The sequence below is a fragment of the Arachis hypogaea genome, chromosome 9, assembly GCF_003086295.3.
Source record: "Arachis hypogaea cultivar Tifrunner chromosome 9, arahy.Tifrunner.gnm2.J5K5, whole genome shotgun sequence".
NCBI classification, from domain to species: Eukaryota; Viridiplantae; Streptophyta; class Magnoliopsida; order Fabales; family Fabaceae; genus Arachis; species Arachis hypogaea.
Window position 1 is genome coordinate 71863183 of NC_092044.1, and position 17119 is coordinate 71880301.

The 17119-nt window shown below is 27.2% G+C and overlaps 3 protein-coding genes across 5 annotated transcripts; 1 reads left to right on the forward strand and 2 right to left on the reverse strand.

The window, feature by feature from the left end:
• Positions 1-4046: 4046 nt before the first annotated feature.
• LOC112711034 (uncharacterized) lies at positions 4047-9712 on the reverse strand. Of its 3 annotated transcripts, none has more exons than XM_072203006.1 (7): positions 9586-9712; positions 9275-9417; positions 8408-8494; positions 7696-7813; positions 5596-5697; positions 5143-5487; positions 4047-4300 (listed from the first exon to the last, which is right to left on the reverse strand). In XM_072203006.1, exons 5-7 carry the CDS (start codon positions 5659-5661, stop codon positions 4220-4222), a joined length of 492 nt encoding a protein of 163 aa, XP_072059107.1. In that variant the 5' UTR covers positions 5662-5697; positions 7696-7813; positions 8408-8494; positions 9275-9417; positions 9586-9712; the 3' UTR covers positions 4047-4219. The 3 variants fall into 3 exon arrangements, with proteins under 3 accessions (XP_072059107.1, XP_025619354.1, XP_072059106.1); XM_025763569.3 differs by having other exon boundaries at positions 9523-9705; XM_072203005.1 differs by lacking the exons at positions 7696-7813; positions 8408-8494; positions 9275-9417; positions 9586-9712 and adding an exon at positions 5834-7689.
• LOC140175135 (mitochondrial outer membrane protein porin of 34 kDa-like) lies at positions 7692-12662 on the reverse strand. Its single transcript, XM_072202062.1, has 4 exons — positions 12658-12662; positions 8728-8800; positions 8408-8494; positions 7692-7838 (listed from the first exon to the last, which is right to left on the reverse strand). Exons 1-4 carry the CDS (start codon positions 12660-12662, stop codon positions 7692-7694), a joined length of 312 nt encoding a protein of 103 aa, XP_072058163.1.
• Positions 12663-13806: 1144 nt separating this feature from the next.
• Positions 13807-16276, forward strand: LOC112711035 (inositol diphosphatase DSP3). The gene is made up of 5 exons (XM_025763570.3): positions 13807-14272; positions 14433-14526; positions 14747-14804; positions 15330-15373; positions 15658-16276. Exons 1-5 carry the CDS (start codon positions 14112-14114, stop codon positions 15919-15921), a joined length of 621 nt encoding a protein of 206 aa, XP_025619355.1. The 5' UTR covers positions 13807-14111; the 3' UTR covers positions 15922-16276.
• The last annotated feature ends 843 nt before the right edge of the window (positions 16277-17119 follow it).

Here is a 17119-nt window from a genome sequence, read left to right on the forward strand (position 1 = left end):
AAAAAGTGTTAAAATATCCAAAGTGATAAAAAGATTATTTTATAGAAGACTATAAAATAATGAACTTCTAACTAAATTAAATTGTATTTATTATTATTAGAAAGGGTAAAAGAGAGCAGTAGAGAACAGGTTTTTGTGTATTCAAGTTATGTAGAATGATATAATATAGAAGGGTATTTATAGGTGTTAAGATAATCGAAATAATAAAGATGTAATATCCTATAATAAATATTCAGATATGTTAAATAATGCTAATTGATCTAATTGATCCTAATTATACTGTAACAATTATATTCAATTAATTGATATACATAATATTAAATTGTGTGATACTTAAATATTTAATTAAATCAATTAATTGATATAATTAATCCACTGTAATGAATTGTATTTAATGAGTTAAAAGAAATAAACCAAGAAACATTCTAAGAAGTATGCCACATTAACTTTATTATTAAGTGCAAAAATTCAATTTTTATATAATAGAATAGATAGATTATTTTTACTTCTCTTTTATATATATTTTTTATATTTACCACTCAATATATTAAAATATAATTCATAGATAGGAATTACATAAATATTTAATTAAAAGAGCATTTATTTTTTTAAATATAATAACAATTTTAATTTCTTTGATTTTTCTGTTTACATTTTTTGTGTTTTTTAAATAAAAGACAAGCCTATAGCAAAAATAAGAAGAGATGGTAGTATTTATTAAAGAGGCAGGAAAAAATAAATATAATTAAATTTCGTACATTCAAAATGTATTTGAACTTTGAAAAATGAGATGAGACATGAGAACACACAGATATTTAACTTCAATGAATCTGTTTACACTATTTAACTCAGTGTTCTTTAGCTTTTTGTTTTCTTCTCTTCTATTTCATATGAATTTATCAGTACCAAACATGTATCACATAGAATGTTTTTTAACTCCATTAATCCATATATTATCTATGCTAAACAAAATATAAAAGAAAAAAAGGCAGTAAATAAATTAAAGTTATTATTTAAAGAGAAAAGGATAGATTAGTATTTTTGTATTTTAAATTAATTAAGATATAAATGAAAGATAACGTTAGTTTAAAAAAGTTAAATTAAAATTAACTCAAACATTGATATTTAAATTATAAAAAAATTGATTTTCATATTTTATAAAATATTATATTGACAGTAATTATAAATATGACGCTACTTAAAATTAAATAAAATAACACAGATAAAATAAATTTAAAAAAATTAATTTTGTATAAAATTTACCTATAAAATTCCGTACCGAAAAATGAATTTAATTTTAGTATAAATAATATAAAATATTTTGTATAATCATTCAATTCAATTACATTTATCTATTTAGATCATTATTGAAAAATAAATTTAAGATACCGACATATAATTACTTTAAATTAAGCAACAATTATCAATACTATATAAGGGACACACTCTTCCGCTAAGAGTAATGGCCATAAAGAATAATTTTTCAATTTTCTATACTAATATTGAAAAGTTTATATAATACTATATAATAATATTATCATTATCAATACTATATGATATCAAAACAAAAAAATTACCGTGTTAATATAATATTATCAATATTATATAAATTATCTTTGTATTTATTTTTCTGTGCGTATATAATATTTAATTAACACATCAAGATATATATAATATTTCGTTAATACATATATAATATAAAGTGATTTACAAATTATTTTATTGAATATTATAAATTAGAGTAATTTATAAATTATTATTAATTTGTATATAATGTATAATTAAATTTAATAAATTCAATTAGAATAAACAACAAATTATTTATTTTATTTCAGATTTTATAAATAGATAAATTAATTAAGTAATGTATATTATAATAAATTATATTGATATTTAAATATCTAATCAAATCAATTAACTGATATAATTAAGTCAGTGCAATAAATTGTATTGAATGAGTTAAAACAATTAAATCAGAAAACACTTTCCGAAGTATGCCACGTCAGCTTCATCATTAAGTGCAGACATCCGATTTTTATATAATAGAATAGATAAAATTTTAGAATGATTAGTAGATAAATTTTCAAGAAAAAAAAAAGAAAAGAACACACACACACACACACACACACACACATATATATATATATATATATATATATATATATATATATATATATATATATATATATCTTTTTGTCTTTAATGTATGAAAATTATTTTTAATTTAAAGAAACTTTTTTGTAACTTAAAAATAAATTTTAATTTTATTCTTTAATAATATCAATTTTTATAATGAATAATATTCAATTTTTTTTATAATAATATCTAGATAAATTACTTTTAATCACATTAATTTTATTTTAAGTAAATTTATTTTTTTTAATTTTTCTCATAAAGATTTTTATTATGGAATGCTTATAAAATAGTTAGTAGATAATTTTTTTTTATAAATTATATATATCTTTTTGTTTCTAGTGTACCGAACTTTTTTAATATTTAATTTAATTAAATTTTATTTTTAATTTTATCTTTTAATAATATTTATTTTTTATAATAGATAATTATTCAATTATTTTTTTAATCACATCTAAGTAAAATACTCTTAATCAAATTACTTTTGTTCTAAATAAATTTATTTTTTAATTTTATCTTAATCACACTACTTTCATTCTAAATAAATTTATTTTAGATTAAGAATAAAATTAAAAAATAAATTGAATAATTATTTTTCATTAAACAAATAATATTAGTAAAGGATAAAATTAAAATTTATTTCAAAATTAAAAATAAAGTTTGATTAAATCAAATATTAAAATATTCGGTATATTAAAGACAAAAAGATATAATTTATACTTTATTATATATGTACTATTCTCTTTTTTGTCTTTTCTAAAAATTTATCTACTAGTCATTCTACAAAGATGAGTAAAAATCTTGAATTCCTAATACAATTTATTCCATTAAAATTCATTACTATTTTACTTAATTTGGTAATTCTTCTAAGAATACTGGATCACTTTTGTTTTATTTAAATTCCTAACATTTCAAAAGCATCTCAATGTTGTTCTATCATCAATTTTGTTAATAGATCACTAATAATAAGATAATATTGAGACAATTTTAAAATGTTTGAGATTTAAATAAGACAATTTAAATATTAAAAATAACTTTAAAATTTATTCAAAGTATTAAAAATAAAGTGGTACTTTATTTTATATATTATTTTATAATTATTTATATAAATACATTTATATTATGTATTTATATTTTTAATTTATAATGATAATATTTAATTTCACACACAATCCTAAAGGTCACAAGTACAACTAAATTATTTATAATAGAAGAGGATAATATATATATATATATATATATATATATATATATATATATATATATATATATATATATATATATATATACTACAAAAAAAGGGGTTAAAACGGCGGTTATTTTGGGGAATTACGGTGGTTAGAACCGCCATTATTACCGAAAATGGCACCCCCAAGAAACGCCGTTATTCTGGGCGCCATTCTGGTTATTACGGCGGTTTTCAGAAAACCGCCACAATTACCTTAGGATAATATGGCGGTTCTCTGAGGGTTAAAATGGCGGTTTGTAACTGCCATTATTTCCGTATAAAATGGCGGTTTCTGAATTGTTTAAAATGGCGGCTATAACCGCCGTTTTTTCCAGGATTTTGTGACATCATTTCTGTTTAAAATGGCGGTTTTTAACCGTCGTTTTTACCATTATAACCGCCATTTTTACCAGATTATAATGGCATCTTGTGTGTTTAAAAAGGCAGTTTCTAGCCGCCGTTTTTACTAGGTTATAATGGCATCTTTTGTGTTTAAAATGGCAGTTTTTAACCGCCGTTTCTACCAGCGTATAATGGCATCGTTTTTATTTAAAATGGGGTTTCTAATCACCATTTGTACCTAATTATGATGACAATTTTATGCTTTTTAAAATAAGATTGAAACTACCAATTTAAAGTGATATTTTCGAAACTCACTTAAAAATCTCGTAATAACCAAAAGGCATAATCATAAATCAAACATCATTAGATGATTTTTAATTCATACATGATCCAAAAGTCATAATCCAGGTCATAATTGAAATGTCATAATCCAAAAACAAAGTATCAAAGTAACATTTTTCAATAATAGGTCTTAACATATAATTCTTAATATACGTCTTAACATATCAAGTAAGGTCATGCTTCCTTATTGCTTGCTCCAGAAGACCTACTTCCTAATTCTTTTGGTGATGAAATCTCACTCTCCTGATCCAATCCCTACAACAAAAATATAACTATTATGAGCACAAGAAATGCAAGGAAATGACATATATTGATATACATTTATCATGTCTAATTACATAGCATTGATACAATAATGAAACCAATTTAAAATTATAGAGCCAACTAACCACTTGAAAATATTTAAAATACAAGGCCAGTCCAATCATTTAGAAATTCAATCTTTAATTGATGCTCTAAATCTCTAATACATAAAGTAAGGTTACATTTGTAAAACAATCCATTATGCTTACTTTTCAATAATATATCCCTAGCAGAGATCATCTAGGGGGTAAAAAAAATCATATCAATTTCTCACCACAAATTTTCCAGGTGACATTCAACAAATAAAATACCAGTTGAACAACACAGGCAGAGGCAATTTGAAGAATATAATGTACCATAAATTCTTTAGTTCATGGAAACTGGATGGAGAAACCAATACCAGTTTTTGTGATATTCACAGGGCCAAAGTCCTCCAGGTCAGAATCAGAACCCATGTAATTGTAATCATACCACAGGGAGAAACTAGTACCAGTTTGTCAACTATAGTTCCTTAGACAATTTAAGCTAAGCTGTTTTGTGTTATGTTGAGCTTAGAAGGTAAGACTTTAATTTGCACCTTTACCCAAAGCAGTGTTGTGTTGTGTTCCACTACTTGAACTATCTTATGTGTGTGGTTGAGGCTATACTATAAATTACATTCCAGCATAAGCTATATGCCTTTTGTTAAACTTGTGTTAATTATTACTATCACTCTAGCATAAGCTAGCACTACTATTAATTATATTATTTTAATTATATTAATAATAGGAATCATAGGCAGAATATGAATGTACCTGTGAAACTTGTTGAGTAGGGAACATTCCAGCCAATTGTATTAGAATTTTATCTCCTTCCTTAGAAGTAATATAGGATACTAGCGCTTGCAATTGCGTTTTAACAGTATCCAACTCCTCTTGCACATTTGGACCACAAGTAGAGGATGTGCCAATATCATTTGAAGAACCTAAATTCATTTGACTAATCCTTGTGGTGTTGTTCTTGAAAGCAATTGTTGGAACAGCTCCCATACCTAAACCTCGAACACGGCCAGGGTGCTCTTTCCCAAAAACTACTCCAAGAGCATCAAGAGGAGAATTAACAGTTAATTCCATCGGTCGTTGGCTGCTATGTGCTTCAATCTTCTCTTACATATATAAAAAGAAAGAGAAAGAATAAAAATAGTATTATCTTATAAAAAAGAAAGAAAAAGAAATACAAACAAGTTACTTATTGGACTTTAGTCTTACCGCTATTTCTTTAGCCTTTTCATTAACATAACTTCCATCTATTTTCTTGTGAGTAATGTCCCACATTTCAACTCTATTAACTTTTTTTACTGTCTCTTCCGTCTAAAATTTAAGAAAAGTAGAAAGACTTGATAAACAAATAGCAGCCTAATAACTTAGATTAGATATGCAGAAAATTAAGAGATGATGCATGCATTATATTTGAGATAGATTAGATATGCATGCATTAATTGATTACCAATTCAGCCATTCTTCTTGCAATTGATTTAGCACCTGAAGTATGAGGAATTATTTGTTTTTGCCGAATTTCTTGATTCCTCTTACAAAGTTTTTGCAAGTTGAATTTGGACACACATAAAAATAGGGTAAAAATGTGCACTAACCACAGCAATATTCCTCTTACTAAATTCTGTAAATTTATAGCAATATTCACTTCTGCATGTTAACCGCAAGAACCATCATCTTTCAAAACTGACTTAAATAGGGTAAAAATGTGCACTAACCACAGCAATTTAGGACTAAAATAAACAGAGAATGTACCACTATTTAAGACTGTCCTGCAGCTAATAGTTCAATTGTAAAAATAAAGATCAGAACATCTGGCAACTCTAGAGACACCCAGAAATCAAAATCACTCTTCAACAATATTGACTACTTCATATTCAATTATATATATTCAACAACATTAACTAGGAGAGTAAGTACTTACCTGAGTTTTTCAATCCATGACTTATCAATTGACATGACTAAGAGGGACTACAAATAGGAATATTAAAAAATCTATTCATTAAAAATCTCTCTATCTCTCTCATATTAACTAGGCAACTAACTAGTATATATCAGCAAGCGCTACTATAAAAAGAAATTCTTGTATGCAAATTAGATATCAAACAAATACTTAAATAGTATTCTAAAAAAATTATAAAAAAAATTATAATTACCTCTTTTAAATGATAATTTTGTGGCTGTAACTATGGCTTTATGAACTTTTCCTTCTCAGGTAGTTGTATATATGCAAAATAATTTTTTTTTACAAGATAAAAAGAAACAAAAAAAATAAATAAAGCAAATATATTATTTAGATGAAACGATCAGTAATTAAATTCAACTTTATATGTTATTGGGATTGATTAATTAAGCCCAAAGATATATAATGTGTTGGATACGATTGAGAATTAATTAAGCCCAAACATGATATTCCAACTTATTTGAATTTTGAAACTCAAATTAATAGCATCTATTTTTTTTCAAATTATTTATCTATATCTCAATTTAACCCAAATGAGTTAAAATTACAAAATCAGAGTTCTGATTCCATGCTAAGTAGGAGTAAGTAGCAAGAATGTGTGTGCATCCGACAAAAAGCTATGTTATTATTTTGGTCCCAATTTCAGTTATTCATTTATTTTAAAAGAAACAAAAATATATTACCTTTAATATAATAAGAAACAAGAGCAGGTGATTAATTAAGCAACTAAAAGTTTGAACAAAATTGCAATAAAGGAACCACATGCTCACACCGAAAAGGAAAACTATACATGCAATTAAAAATACGAAGATTTGAAGTTCCTAATGTTGATAGTTGTTGAGATTTAATGCTACACAGAGCAACCAAATTATACATTAATGAAATGAGCTTTTCAATGCTTATTATTAGTTAATAAAAATAGATCAAATTAAAGAGTAGAAAAGGGAAACTTTCGATGTATAATAATAATAAGTGTTATGGGGTCAAACAAAAGGGAAGCAACAACACGTGGTTATACACAATAAAATTAGATTATTACTCTTAACCTAGCTAGCTAATTCAGAGAACAGAATGGGAGATGGGAGATGGGAGAACACAATAATAATAAGTCCGAACAATGGGGATGGGAGATGCTAAAGCAGGGACCTTGATTGAGCCCATAATGTTAAATAATCAGCTGTGGATTAAGTTATAAGAGTATTTTTCTAAAAATTAATGTGAAAAAGCAAGCTAAGAACAACTTGTATTAAAGACTAGCTTCAAAACTCCCAAGCACTTAGATGTAAAAGGCTAACTGTAGGGGTTGGGACGAAACAAAAAAGAACATGGATAATGAAGAAACAATCACTCACACAGTCAAAGAGGCAACCAAGTCAGCTTTGGTGAAGTTCACTCCAGCATTGTATTTTGTGAACTCCCCAATTTTGGTGTCGTAAGAGAGCTCAGAACCAATTGCAAGTACGTCAGTCCCTACAACACCAGAGACAAAACTGAACTAGTTATTTGTGTACATTATGGACATTTGTTCTAATTTAGTACTAGTTATTTTACATTTCAAGCTGATATTGTAAATGGGGACCAAGTTCAGCAAGAAGAAAAAACCTGAAATAATAATGTATAATTCATAATCACCGGATAATTATAATTAATCCAAAAGGGAATGAAGGAACAGTGAATGGTAAAAATTAATTAGTTAATGATGGTTTGATCATCTGGACTGCTACTGCTTAAGTAAACAGCTATATATATATATATATATATATATATATATATATATATATATATATATATATATATATATATATATATTGAATATTGATTGATGATGATATATTATTATTGTAGCAAGAAATTAAAAGTGGTGAATAAGAGATATCTATATACCCTACTATACATGCACATACTAAACTTCCACCTGTTCACCAACAGAGACAAAACTCAACTTATTGCCAATGAAAGATATAGTTCAAGGTTTAGTATAGTTTCAATGAGTTCATTTCTTAAATTTTATAATCCACTCTTGTCTATAGAGATGTAAGGTTTACACTGCAAATGAATTCTTACCTTTCCAGACCTTTGATCAGGAACTCTGAAGTTAAAGATGGTTTTGAGACCAGGAGCAGGCTCATTAACAATGATGGTTGTGAAGAGCTGAAACGCAAAAACATGATTAACATTAGTAAAGCATACATAACAGGTAAGTCCTAAATTGAGTTTCAAGAAAATTGACAATAGCAGCTACGAGCACACTATAATTAAAGTTTATATTGCCTAATATCAACCTCCTGAAAAGTGCATTAATATTGTCCAAATAGGGCACCCAATTAAAATACAGTGTCAAAATGGTAAACATAACACTAAGATAAATAATACCCCTTGAATACCCTTGGGTATTTCATTGCCCCAGTGCTTGTACTTGAATCAAATTTTAACAATAGGGAGTATTTGACATACTTGCTACAGGAAAATTTCAATAGTTATGTAAACAGAAACATAGTATATTATATGGCTGTCAGAGTCGACTCAAGCCATCTCAGATCATGGAAACTGAAATCAAAATCATACTATCAGTGGGAGGAAAATAAAAGTATTTTTCATTTAACAGGGTAATAACTTACAACTAATAACATGTACTATAATCAAAATCCAAAGAAAAGAAGGCAAGGAATCAGCTCATGTGATTAAAGTGACTCAATTCTTTACTAACCGCAGAAATGATTAACTAAAGTGATAGATATTATGAACAGAATCACAGAACAGAGCCCTACTTCACTAAGCTTATTCAGTCTGAACTCATTCATCAATTCACTATATTAAGAAATAGCAGGATGAATTAACTAGAAAATCCAAAACAATAATAAGAGTGGCAGCAATTGAACCATTGACACATGCATCGAAGTAAATATATAAGGAAAGAGAAAGTGAAGTTACCGTAAGGAGAAATGAGGAGAAGAAAAGAGAGGTTGGTTTTTTAGGTCCAATATAGTGCTATTCCAAGATCTGAGATCTTCGACTGGTTGAACACAAGACCTGATCGGCGTCAATCACCCTCACACCAACGTCAATGTGGAATGCTTCAACACAAAGAAAACGATCGCGGAGTTGCAGAGAAATAAAAACCCCAAAAAATCAGCAACAAAAAACGAAAAAATCAGTAACTGGCGGAGAGGGAGAGGTACCTAGAGAACTTGAGAGGGAGCTGCAGAGAAACAAATCAGTAACTGACGGAGAGGGAAAGGTACCAGCGGAGAGAGGAGAAGCCTGAGAGGGAAGAACAGCGTTGTCGGAGCACGGAGGAGACGAAGGAGAGAGAAGGGAGATCGAGAGCGTCGTTACTGTGTTTTGTTTAATGAGGCTAGGGTTGCAATTCTTTTGTTTTATATACGCGTAAAAACGGCGGTTCAAAACCGCCACAATCACCAGAACCGCCACAATACACAAAGTTAATTATGGCAGCAACCAAACATGCCATAAAAACCGAATATTACGGCGGTTCTTTAAAACCGCCGTAACGTCAATGCCATTTTAAACTCTTTTTTTTGTAGTGATATATATATCATTTAAATAGAAGATATAAAATATAATTGATAAATATATAATATATAAATATGATATGTTTTATATAAATTATAATTTATTTATATAAAATTATAGTTTATGTTCAAATATATTATTTGGAATAAATATAAATTGATCTCTAAAAATTTTTATCCAATACTTTGTTTGTAAATAAATTTTTGTTATCTAAAAATATTTGAAAATTATTTTCATTGGACGTGATTAAAATCTTAGTTTCATAAAATTTTGAAGAGAGTTTAATTTATTCTAAAAAATATTTGTTGGGATCAATTGTTTTATAACAAAATTGGTAAATATTTATTTATCCAACAACATATCACAATTTTGACTAAAAGTGACTATAAATGGATCAATTAGATAGATGAAAATGATTCTTGTAGATCAAATTTTTAGAGAATAAAAATTTGTCAATGATCAACGTATCCAATCTAAACTTTTAGGATTAATTTGGGTATTTATTCTATTTCTTGAATCAATTCATAAATTTTCGACAACCCGAGCTATTTAAATAATTTCAGTTGTTATGAGTTAACCTTAAATTTGATCTAACTTAACTCCTTTAGACTCAGATCGAGCTCTATGATAAAGTAATAATAATAATAATAATAATAATAATAATAATAATTAGGGTTAAGTACAATTTTAATTTTTATGATTTAGATTGAAAATTTTATTTATTCTCAACTTTTTCAACATTTGAATTCGTCTCTAAGGTTCAATTTAATTTTAAAATCATCATTTTTATCTAAATCATAAAATTTTAGACCAAATTACTCCTATAAAAAATATATTTTTTTAAAAAAAGAAAGAAAAAGAACATGAGCCAACACATTCTACAAAAAGAGAGAAGCACGGAGAAGAGGAAGGTGGCAACGACGGCGACGAAGGAGATGTCGCGCACTGTTGTCGCCGTTTCTGCTCTGTGTTAGCACGTTCATGAGTAGGCAAGGTGGAGACGGCGTCCACGCAAGCAGATCAGACGACAGAGTCAGTGTCGTGTCGCCATTTCTGTTTTCCAGCAAGCTTTGTCGTGTTGCTCCTTGCTCGCTTGCCATTGCACCTCGTCGCTCGCCGCTGCTCGTTGTTATTCCACAGGGTTCCAATTCCTTTTTTTTAATTTGTTGATTCTTTGGTACTAGTTTCTGCTTTCGTTTCTTATTTATTAAATTATTTTTTTTGCTGTCTTGTCATTATGTCTTGTTGCTGATGTTGGTGTTTCTTGTTTATTCTTTCTGTTTCTATTTTAAAACTTTCATTACTGTTGTTGGCGTTTCTTGTTGGATGAAGAAGAAAAATAAAAACTGAGTATTTTTTGTGAAAAAAGTTGTTGGAGAAGGGTTGTTAGAGAAGGATATTTTGGCTTGGATGATAATTTTGAAACTAGGTTGAACCTTAGGGACGAATTCAAATGCAAAAAAAGGTTAAGGACAAAACTTTTAACCTAAACTATACGGACCAAATTCGTACTTAATATTAATAATTATAAATAACTTTTTTTTAATTTCAAAAATCTTGTATTATTATTATTTCATAATAATATTTTTTATATTTTATTATAATGGTTCATATAAAATGCTTAATAACAATGAAACCTATAGATAAATTTATAAAGTTTAATTAATTAATAGAATAAACAAAAGAATTAAGTACACTATATATATATATATATATATATATATATATATATATATATATATATATATATATATATATATATATATATAATGTAACACCCTATCATTCATAACTTTACATTTAAGTTATAATTCGATGATGGTTTATGATTACATTTAAGTTTATTCATATATATTTCTTTATAATTATCATGCATGATTTTCAAATCAATGACTAGGAAGTGTGCCATGCTCACAATATATTGGAGAATCATTTAAAAAGATTTAAGTGCTTGACTACATCTTGTAACGGAAGGTCAATAAAATGTCTTATCACATATCATTTGATTTTCAATCACAATTCATCATAATTATTATCGTCCTCAATCATATTTTGACATCTCAAATATTTATAGATATACATATACACATAATCGCATCATCATCATCATCTCATTTAATAATATCAACTCATCATTAATTTAAATTCTCTGCTTCACAACCTCCTTCAATATCAATTTAACCCATTCAAAGCCAAAAATCTAGTTATCAGTTATCACACACACACACAATCTTTTCAATTCTAGAATGCAAGTCGTACGTATGCATGATTTGTTTTTTTTTTTCATGTACACATAGTGCGCGCACAAAAATATTTCAATTCTGTAATGCTCTTCATGCGTAGCATAACTTCAGTTTTCTGCAACTTCAGCAGAATTTAATTTTTGAAATCAGATTTCTAAATGTTCATAATGTTTTTGTTAAAAATTATTTCCATCCATTCTTTAAACATCATAAAATAGACAAACTCAATTTTTATTTAAAACAAGTTTCACAAAATTTAGAGGTTCGAGTGCCAAACTATGGCCTGTCAAATTTTGTCAAAAATCTATTTTTTACCCAAATATTTCTGCATAACAATTTTCACCAATTTCAAGTCCAATTCAATTGAAAAAAAAATTCTAATACCACTTCTAAGCTTTCTCAATATACATTTATCAATTCTCTATCATTTCTAATCATTCAACACCCAATTAATCAATTTCTCAAGACAACCTCAACATACACACTTATACATACAAAATTCACAACCAACAATCATCAAATATCTCATTCTCATACCGCATTTTACCCCGCTCACCTCATCTTACCAAGTTGGAGATTTTCTCACTCAATTATGGTCTCCGACTAAATTTTTACATCAATTACCATTCATATCATCCAAGCATAAATATAATTTACAATTTACAACCACTTAATCACTACATCAACCATATTCATTTAATCCTATCCTAAAGACAACCAGCTTAGGAGTTCATGTTATATTACAACGAATTCAAATTCCTTTAGATTCCTTTTTCCATCCAAGTCGAACACCCAACGTCAACAAGCCTCAACAAATGCTTCGCAATCAAACTAATTCAATCCAACAAGCCAGACTAATTCATATAATCTAATCACAACAATTTGACTCAATAATCGTACTAAGATTTTACTTAAAATTAAGAATAATGAAGGGAGTTAAGTTTTCTTACTTTGTACTATTCAATCTTGAATCAAAATTTTTTTAGTACTCAAGGTTGAATTTCTCCTAAATATCAAAAGTTGAATTTTTTTTAACATCAAACCCAAAAACTTGAAACATGAATGAAATTGAAAACTGGGCAAGGGTTTTAAAGTTTTTTACCACAATGCTTAGATAGAATTGAAGAGGAATCCGAGATGAACGCATAGCAACAAACGAGTCGTCAATCAGAATTTTAAATTGAAAGTTATGTGAATTTGAATGATTGAGTGAATAGTGTTCTTAGTGCTCTCTTTTTTCTCTTAGGCAATGATAAATATTTTAGTGAAGGTAATGAGAAGACTTTGGACCCAAATGTGACCCAAGCCTATTTTTGGTGTGTTTGGTTTATCCATAGGCCACAATTTTATAGATTTAAATAAATACTGTAAGTTAAAATACCAGTACGTATTTTTACACTTCTTTTATAATTAACGATGATTTTTTAGTCAAAAAAATTTTTAAATTTAAATTTTATTGTTAAAATTTTAAATTATAAATTCTAATAGTTTTTATATATCCCAAACATCTCAATTCAAATTAACACAAATTTAATTAATTTATAGTTTTTATCGGATTTTACATAAAATGCGTCATGTGGGTCAAACTTAACTTTTTGGAAGCCGCCATCTCCTTTTCAAAGTTTCCCACTTGATTTGGTCTACAGTGACGCATACATGAACGCACATACGCATTTTTCATCAATTAATTAAATTAAACTAAATAATTAATTAAATAATACTAAATCGCTAAAACAACTGAAAATCTAATCTTATATCTTATATCTTATATAACAATATATAAGATATCTCAAAGAATCGCGAAGATTTCGAAAGAGATAAAGATTCTCAACATAAATCTTCTATCTCGTTATATCGAAACCAAATTAGGAGAAACCATACGTAACATAAAATTAGGACTAAGCAGTTTTTCAGTTATTAAGCTCATAATTAAAGAATTGAAGCAAGACAGTGAACTATTGAACAAGATTAATATTCTATTCAGCAAGAAGATGACAATGGTGGAAGAAGTGGTGGCTATAGAGGAGGAAATCAACGCGGTCGCGCCTCCTCCGCCCAACTTCTCGGTGGTCGAAGACGGCGTTTACCGCTCCAGCTTCCCTAAACCTTCAAATTTTGCTTTTCTTGAAACCCTAAATCTTGTATCCATCATGTAAGTTATTATTCTAACATTATACTTTATTACCAATAATTTCTGTAATTATGCATGCTTTTCTATCTCATTGCATTAATTTTTTTTAATCTTTGTTTAAAACTCATGAAGATTACTACTAATAATAATTCAATTGGTGGATATTTTAATATGACTGCAGATGCTTATGCCCTGAACCCTATCCCGAGGAGAATCTTGAGTTTCTTCAATCACATAATATCCGTCTCTTTCATTTTGGTATTGAGGGCAAGACGGTAATTAACCTACCCTGCTTTCTCTTCTATTATATAATGCGTGCTAGCTGGCTCATAGATTGTTTTAAAATTAGTATATAGCGTTTCAACTTTGAACATCCAAAGTTGGAATATATCGGAAAATAGAAACATAAGAATTTGGATTATCATGTTTGCATTAAACATGTGTATTTGTTTATTGCTAATAATAATTAGTCTTTTCTTGGGTGCTTATTTGCAGGATCTTTCTCAGTCTATTGTCAAAGATACAATCACAGAGGCTCTCAAAGTTTTAATTGGTACACAACTTTTTACATTATTTACATCGTTATAATTTATTAGAAAAGCAACTCAAATATTTTTCATATTTATCGGTGTTTATTTGAAGAGTAATATTATTTATTTAATTTTTGTATGAACTAAATTCAACCAAATTATAAACAATAACATTTAAAATAATGCTACTCATAGCTAATTTTTATTAATGTTAAATTAATTTAATTGAATTTAGTTAACAAAAAAATTTAAATATGTAATATTATTCTTATTTTAAATGATAAATAAGTTGTTAACATTTTATTTTAAAGATAAAAAAATTATCACCAAATTTAATTACAAATAAATTTTTAACTTTTGTAAATGGGAACATAAATTTTTTCATACTGAATTCAAATTATCGCTGGAGAAATTTATCTGTCTCTTATTTTTGAAGATCAAAGACTTATTTATATTTTAATTTGGAACAAAAATTTTATCTTTGTGATAAAAAATTAAGAACTTATTTTTTTCTTATAATTAACTCAATTATTTGTGTTAATTTTCAGATGTGAAAAATCACCCAGTTTTGATCCATTGCAATAGTGGAAAGGTAAGCGTTGACTTGTCAAATTAATGTCTTAGTCATTGCATTTTTTTTTACAAATGCATGACTTACTTTAAAAAAAAGTATAACAAATTTACTTAACTAATATTAGTCAATTTTTTTAGGATTATAATTTAGAATTTGAATTTAAAATAAATAAAATAATTTCAAAAAAACAAATTCACTGATGTTAGCTAAAAAAAATTAATTCTCTAGCATTACTTAATCCTTAATTACATTCCTTATTATTCTATTATTAATATAATTTTGTCTTCTTTAATTTAATGCAGCATAGGACTGGTTGCCTTGTTGGATGCATGAGGAAATTACAGAATTGGTGTTTGGATTCAGTGTTTGAAGAGTACAAAAAATTTGCCGGTGCCAAATCAAGAAATACGGATTTGGAATTCATTGGAAGCTTTGATATCTCAAACATGAGACAATGTCTTTACAGCATCATATACCAATACCAAGGATTTGCTTCAAACAAGCCTCGCTTGTTGTTTAGATCCGGTGACAACAATATACAGAAGCCACAATTGACTAAAGTTTAATTAATTAGTTAGCAGCATCCACATCTTTGATTTGGTTCATTTTAACTTTTAATATAAACCAATTAAAGTTTATGTGGAGATAAGTTGGTGTTTCGTCATGAACAAAGAATTGAGATACAAGTCAAACCTTAACTTAGTGTGTCTACTCTCAAATTAGATGTTTGTTCTTTGCCTAATTGTATTAATATGCAAACATCTACTCCATTTAGTAAATTTTTGTGGGAAAAAAAAAACCTACACTTTATATTAGGTCTCCTGATTAATTTTCAGTGGAGCAGTGTAAACTTTTATCTCTCATTTTGAAATCATTTGTACAGCTTATAGTTTTTGTTAATATGAACTGTGTAATTATTAACTATAGCTTTTATTGATATGACCTATGTAAAACTATAGTAACTCTCGCTAGCTAGTTTAGATTTTTGTGCAATGAACGGAAAATTTCTATTCATTGATATTTTTGTTGGAATTTTTAATATTTCTTTATTTTTTAATTTAATATGTATATATTCTATTAGTCAATATATATTTGTATGATTATTTTTAAAGTTATTATTAAAAGGATATAAATTGATCTTATAATACATATGATTAACAAAAGTTAGCGTATTACAATACAATAATATAAATAAAATAAATATCTATATTATTCTCTCAATGGATAAATAAGAGAAAATTAATTCCAAAATATTATTATTTTTGGCGAATTTTTCGGTGTAAAATGGGCTCCCATTTCACACCTGTAGAAATGTACTCGAGAACTTGGATGTGCAACAAATGTCTAAGGCGGAGACAACATTTGATAATTAAAAAAGGACTTGTCTACACTCTCTCACGTTATGAGGTAGGTTGGTTTAAATTAGTTAGTTATTAATATTTGGAAACTATAACTAATTAGTTTGGGTTAATTAGTGGGCTTATACGTAGCCCATATTCTAGTGCAGGTGAGGGGATTCTTTTTTTTGGAAGTAGTTAAGGAATTTTTAAACAATCAGCCCAATTAATTTATTGTTTTATTGGAGGTTTGTATTCTTGATATATGATTGGGCACTAGGTCCAACCGTTTTTGAAAATTATTTAATAGTGTCATGACCATTTTTGTAAATAATGATAAAAATATTGGGTTAAGGCCTAATAACTTACCTAAAAATTATGACAAGATAACTTTGATATAATTTTGTGAGAGCTCGATTAGATAAAA

What these genes read in the sequence shown, in the direction of transcription:
- LOC112711035 (XM_025763570.3), top strand. Translation starts at nt 14,112, where the DNA reads ATGACAATGGTGGAAGAAGTGGTGGCTATAGAGGAGGAAATCAACGCG. An exon ending in CTAAATCTTGTATCCATCAT is followed by an intron (nt 14,273 to 14,432) that starts GTAAGTTATTAT and finishes ATATGACTGCAG; the next exon opens with ATGCTTATGCCCTGAACCCT. An exon ending in GGCTCTCAAAGTTTTAATTG is followed by an intron (nt 14,805 to 15,329) that starts GTACACAACTTT and finishes GTTAATTTTCAG; the next exon opens with ATGTGAAAAATCACCCAGTT.
- LOC140175135 (XM_072202062.1), bottom strand. An exon ending in GGGCAATGAAATACCCAAGG is followed by an intron (nt 8,495 to 8,727) that starts GTATTCAAGGGG and finishes TTTGCGTTTCAG; the next exon opens with CTCTTCACAACCATCATTGT. An exon ending in CTGATCAAAGGTCTGGAAAG is followed by an intron (nt 7,839 to 8,407) that starts GTAAGAATTCAT and finishes ACAAATAACTAG; the next exon opens with TTCAGTTTTGTCTCTGGTGT.
- LOC112711034 (XM_072203005.1), bottom strand. An exon ending in AAAAGGCTAAAGAAATAGCG is followed by an intron (nt 5,488 to 5,595) that starts GTAAGACTAAAG and finishes ATGTAAGAGAAG; the next exon opens with ATTGAAGCACATAGCAGCCA. An exon ending in CTACTCAACAAGTTTCACAG is followed by an intron (nt 4,301 to 5,142) that starts GTACATTCATAT and finishes TTTTTGTTGTAG; the next exon opens with GGATTGGATCAGGAGAGTGA.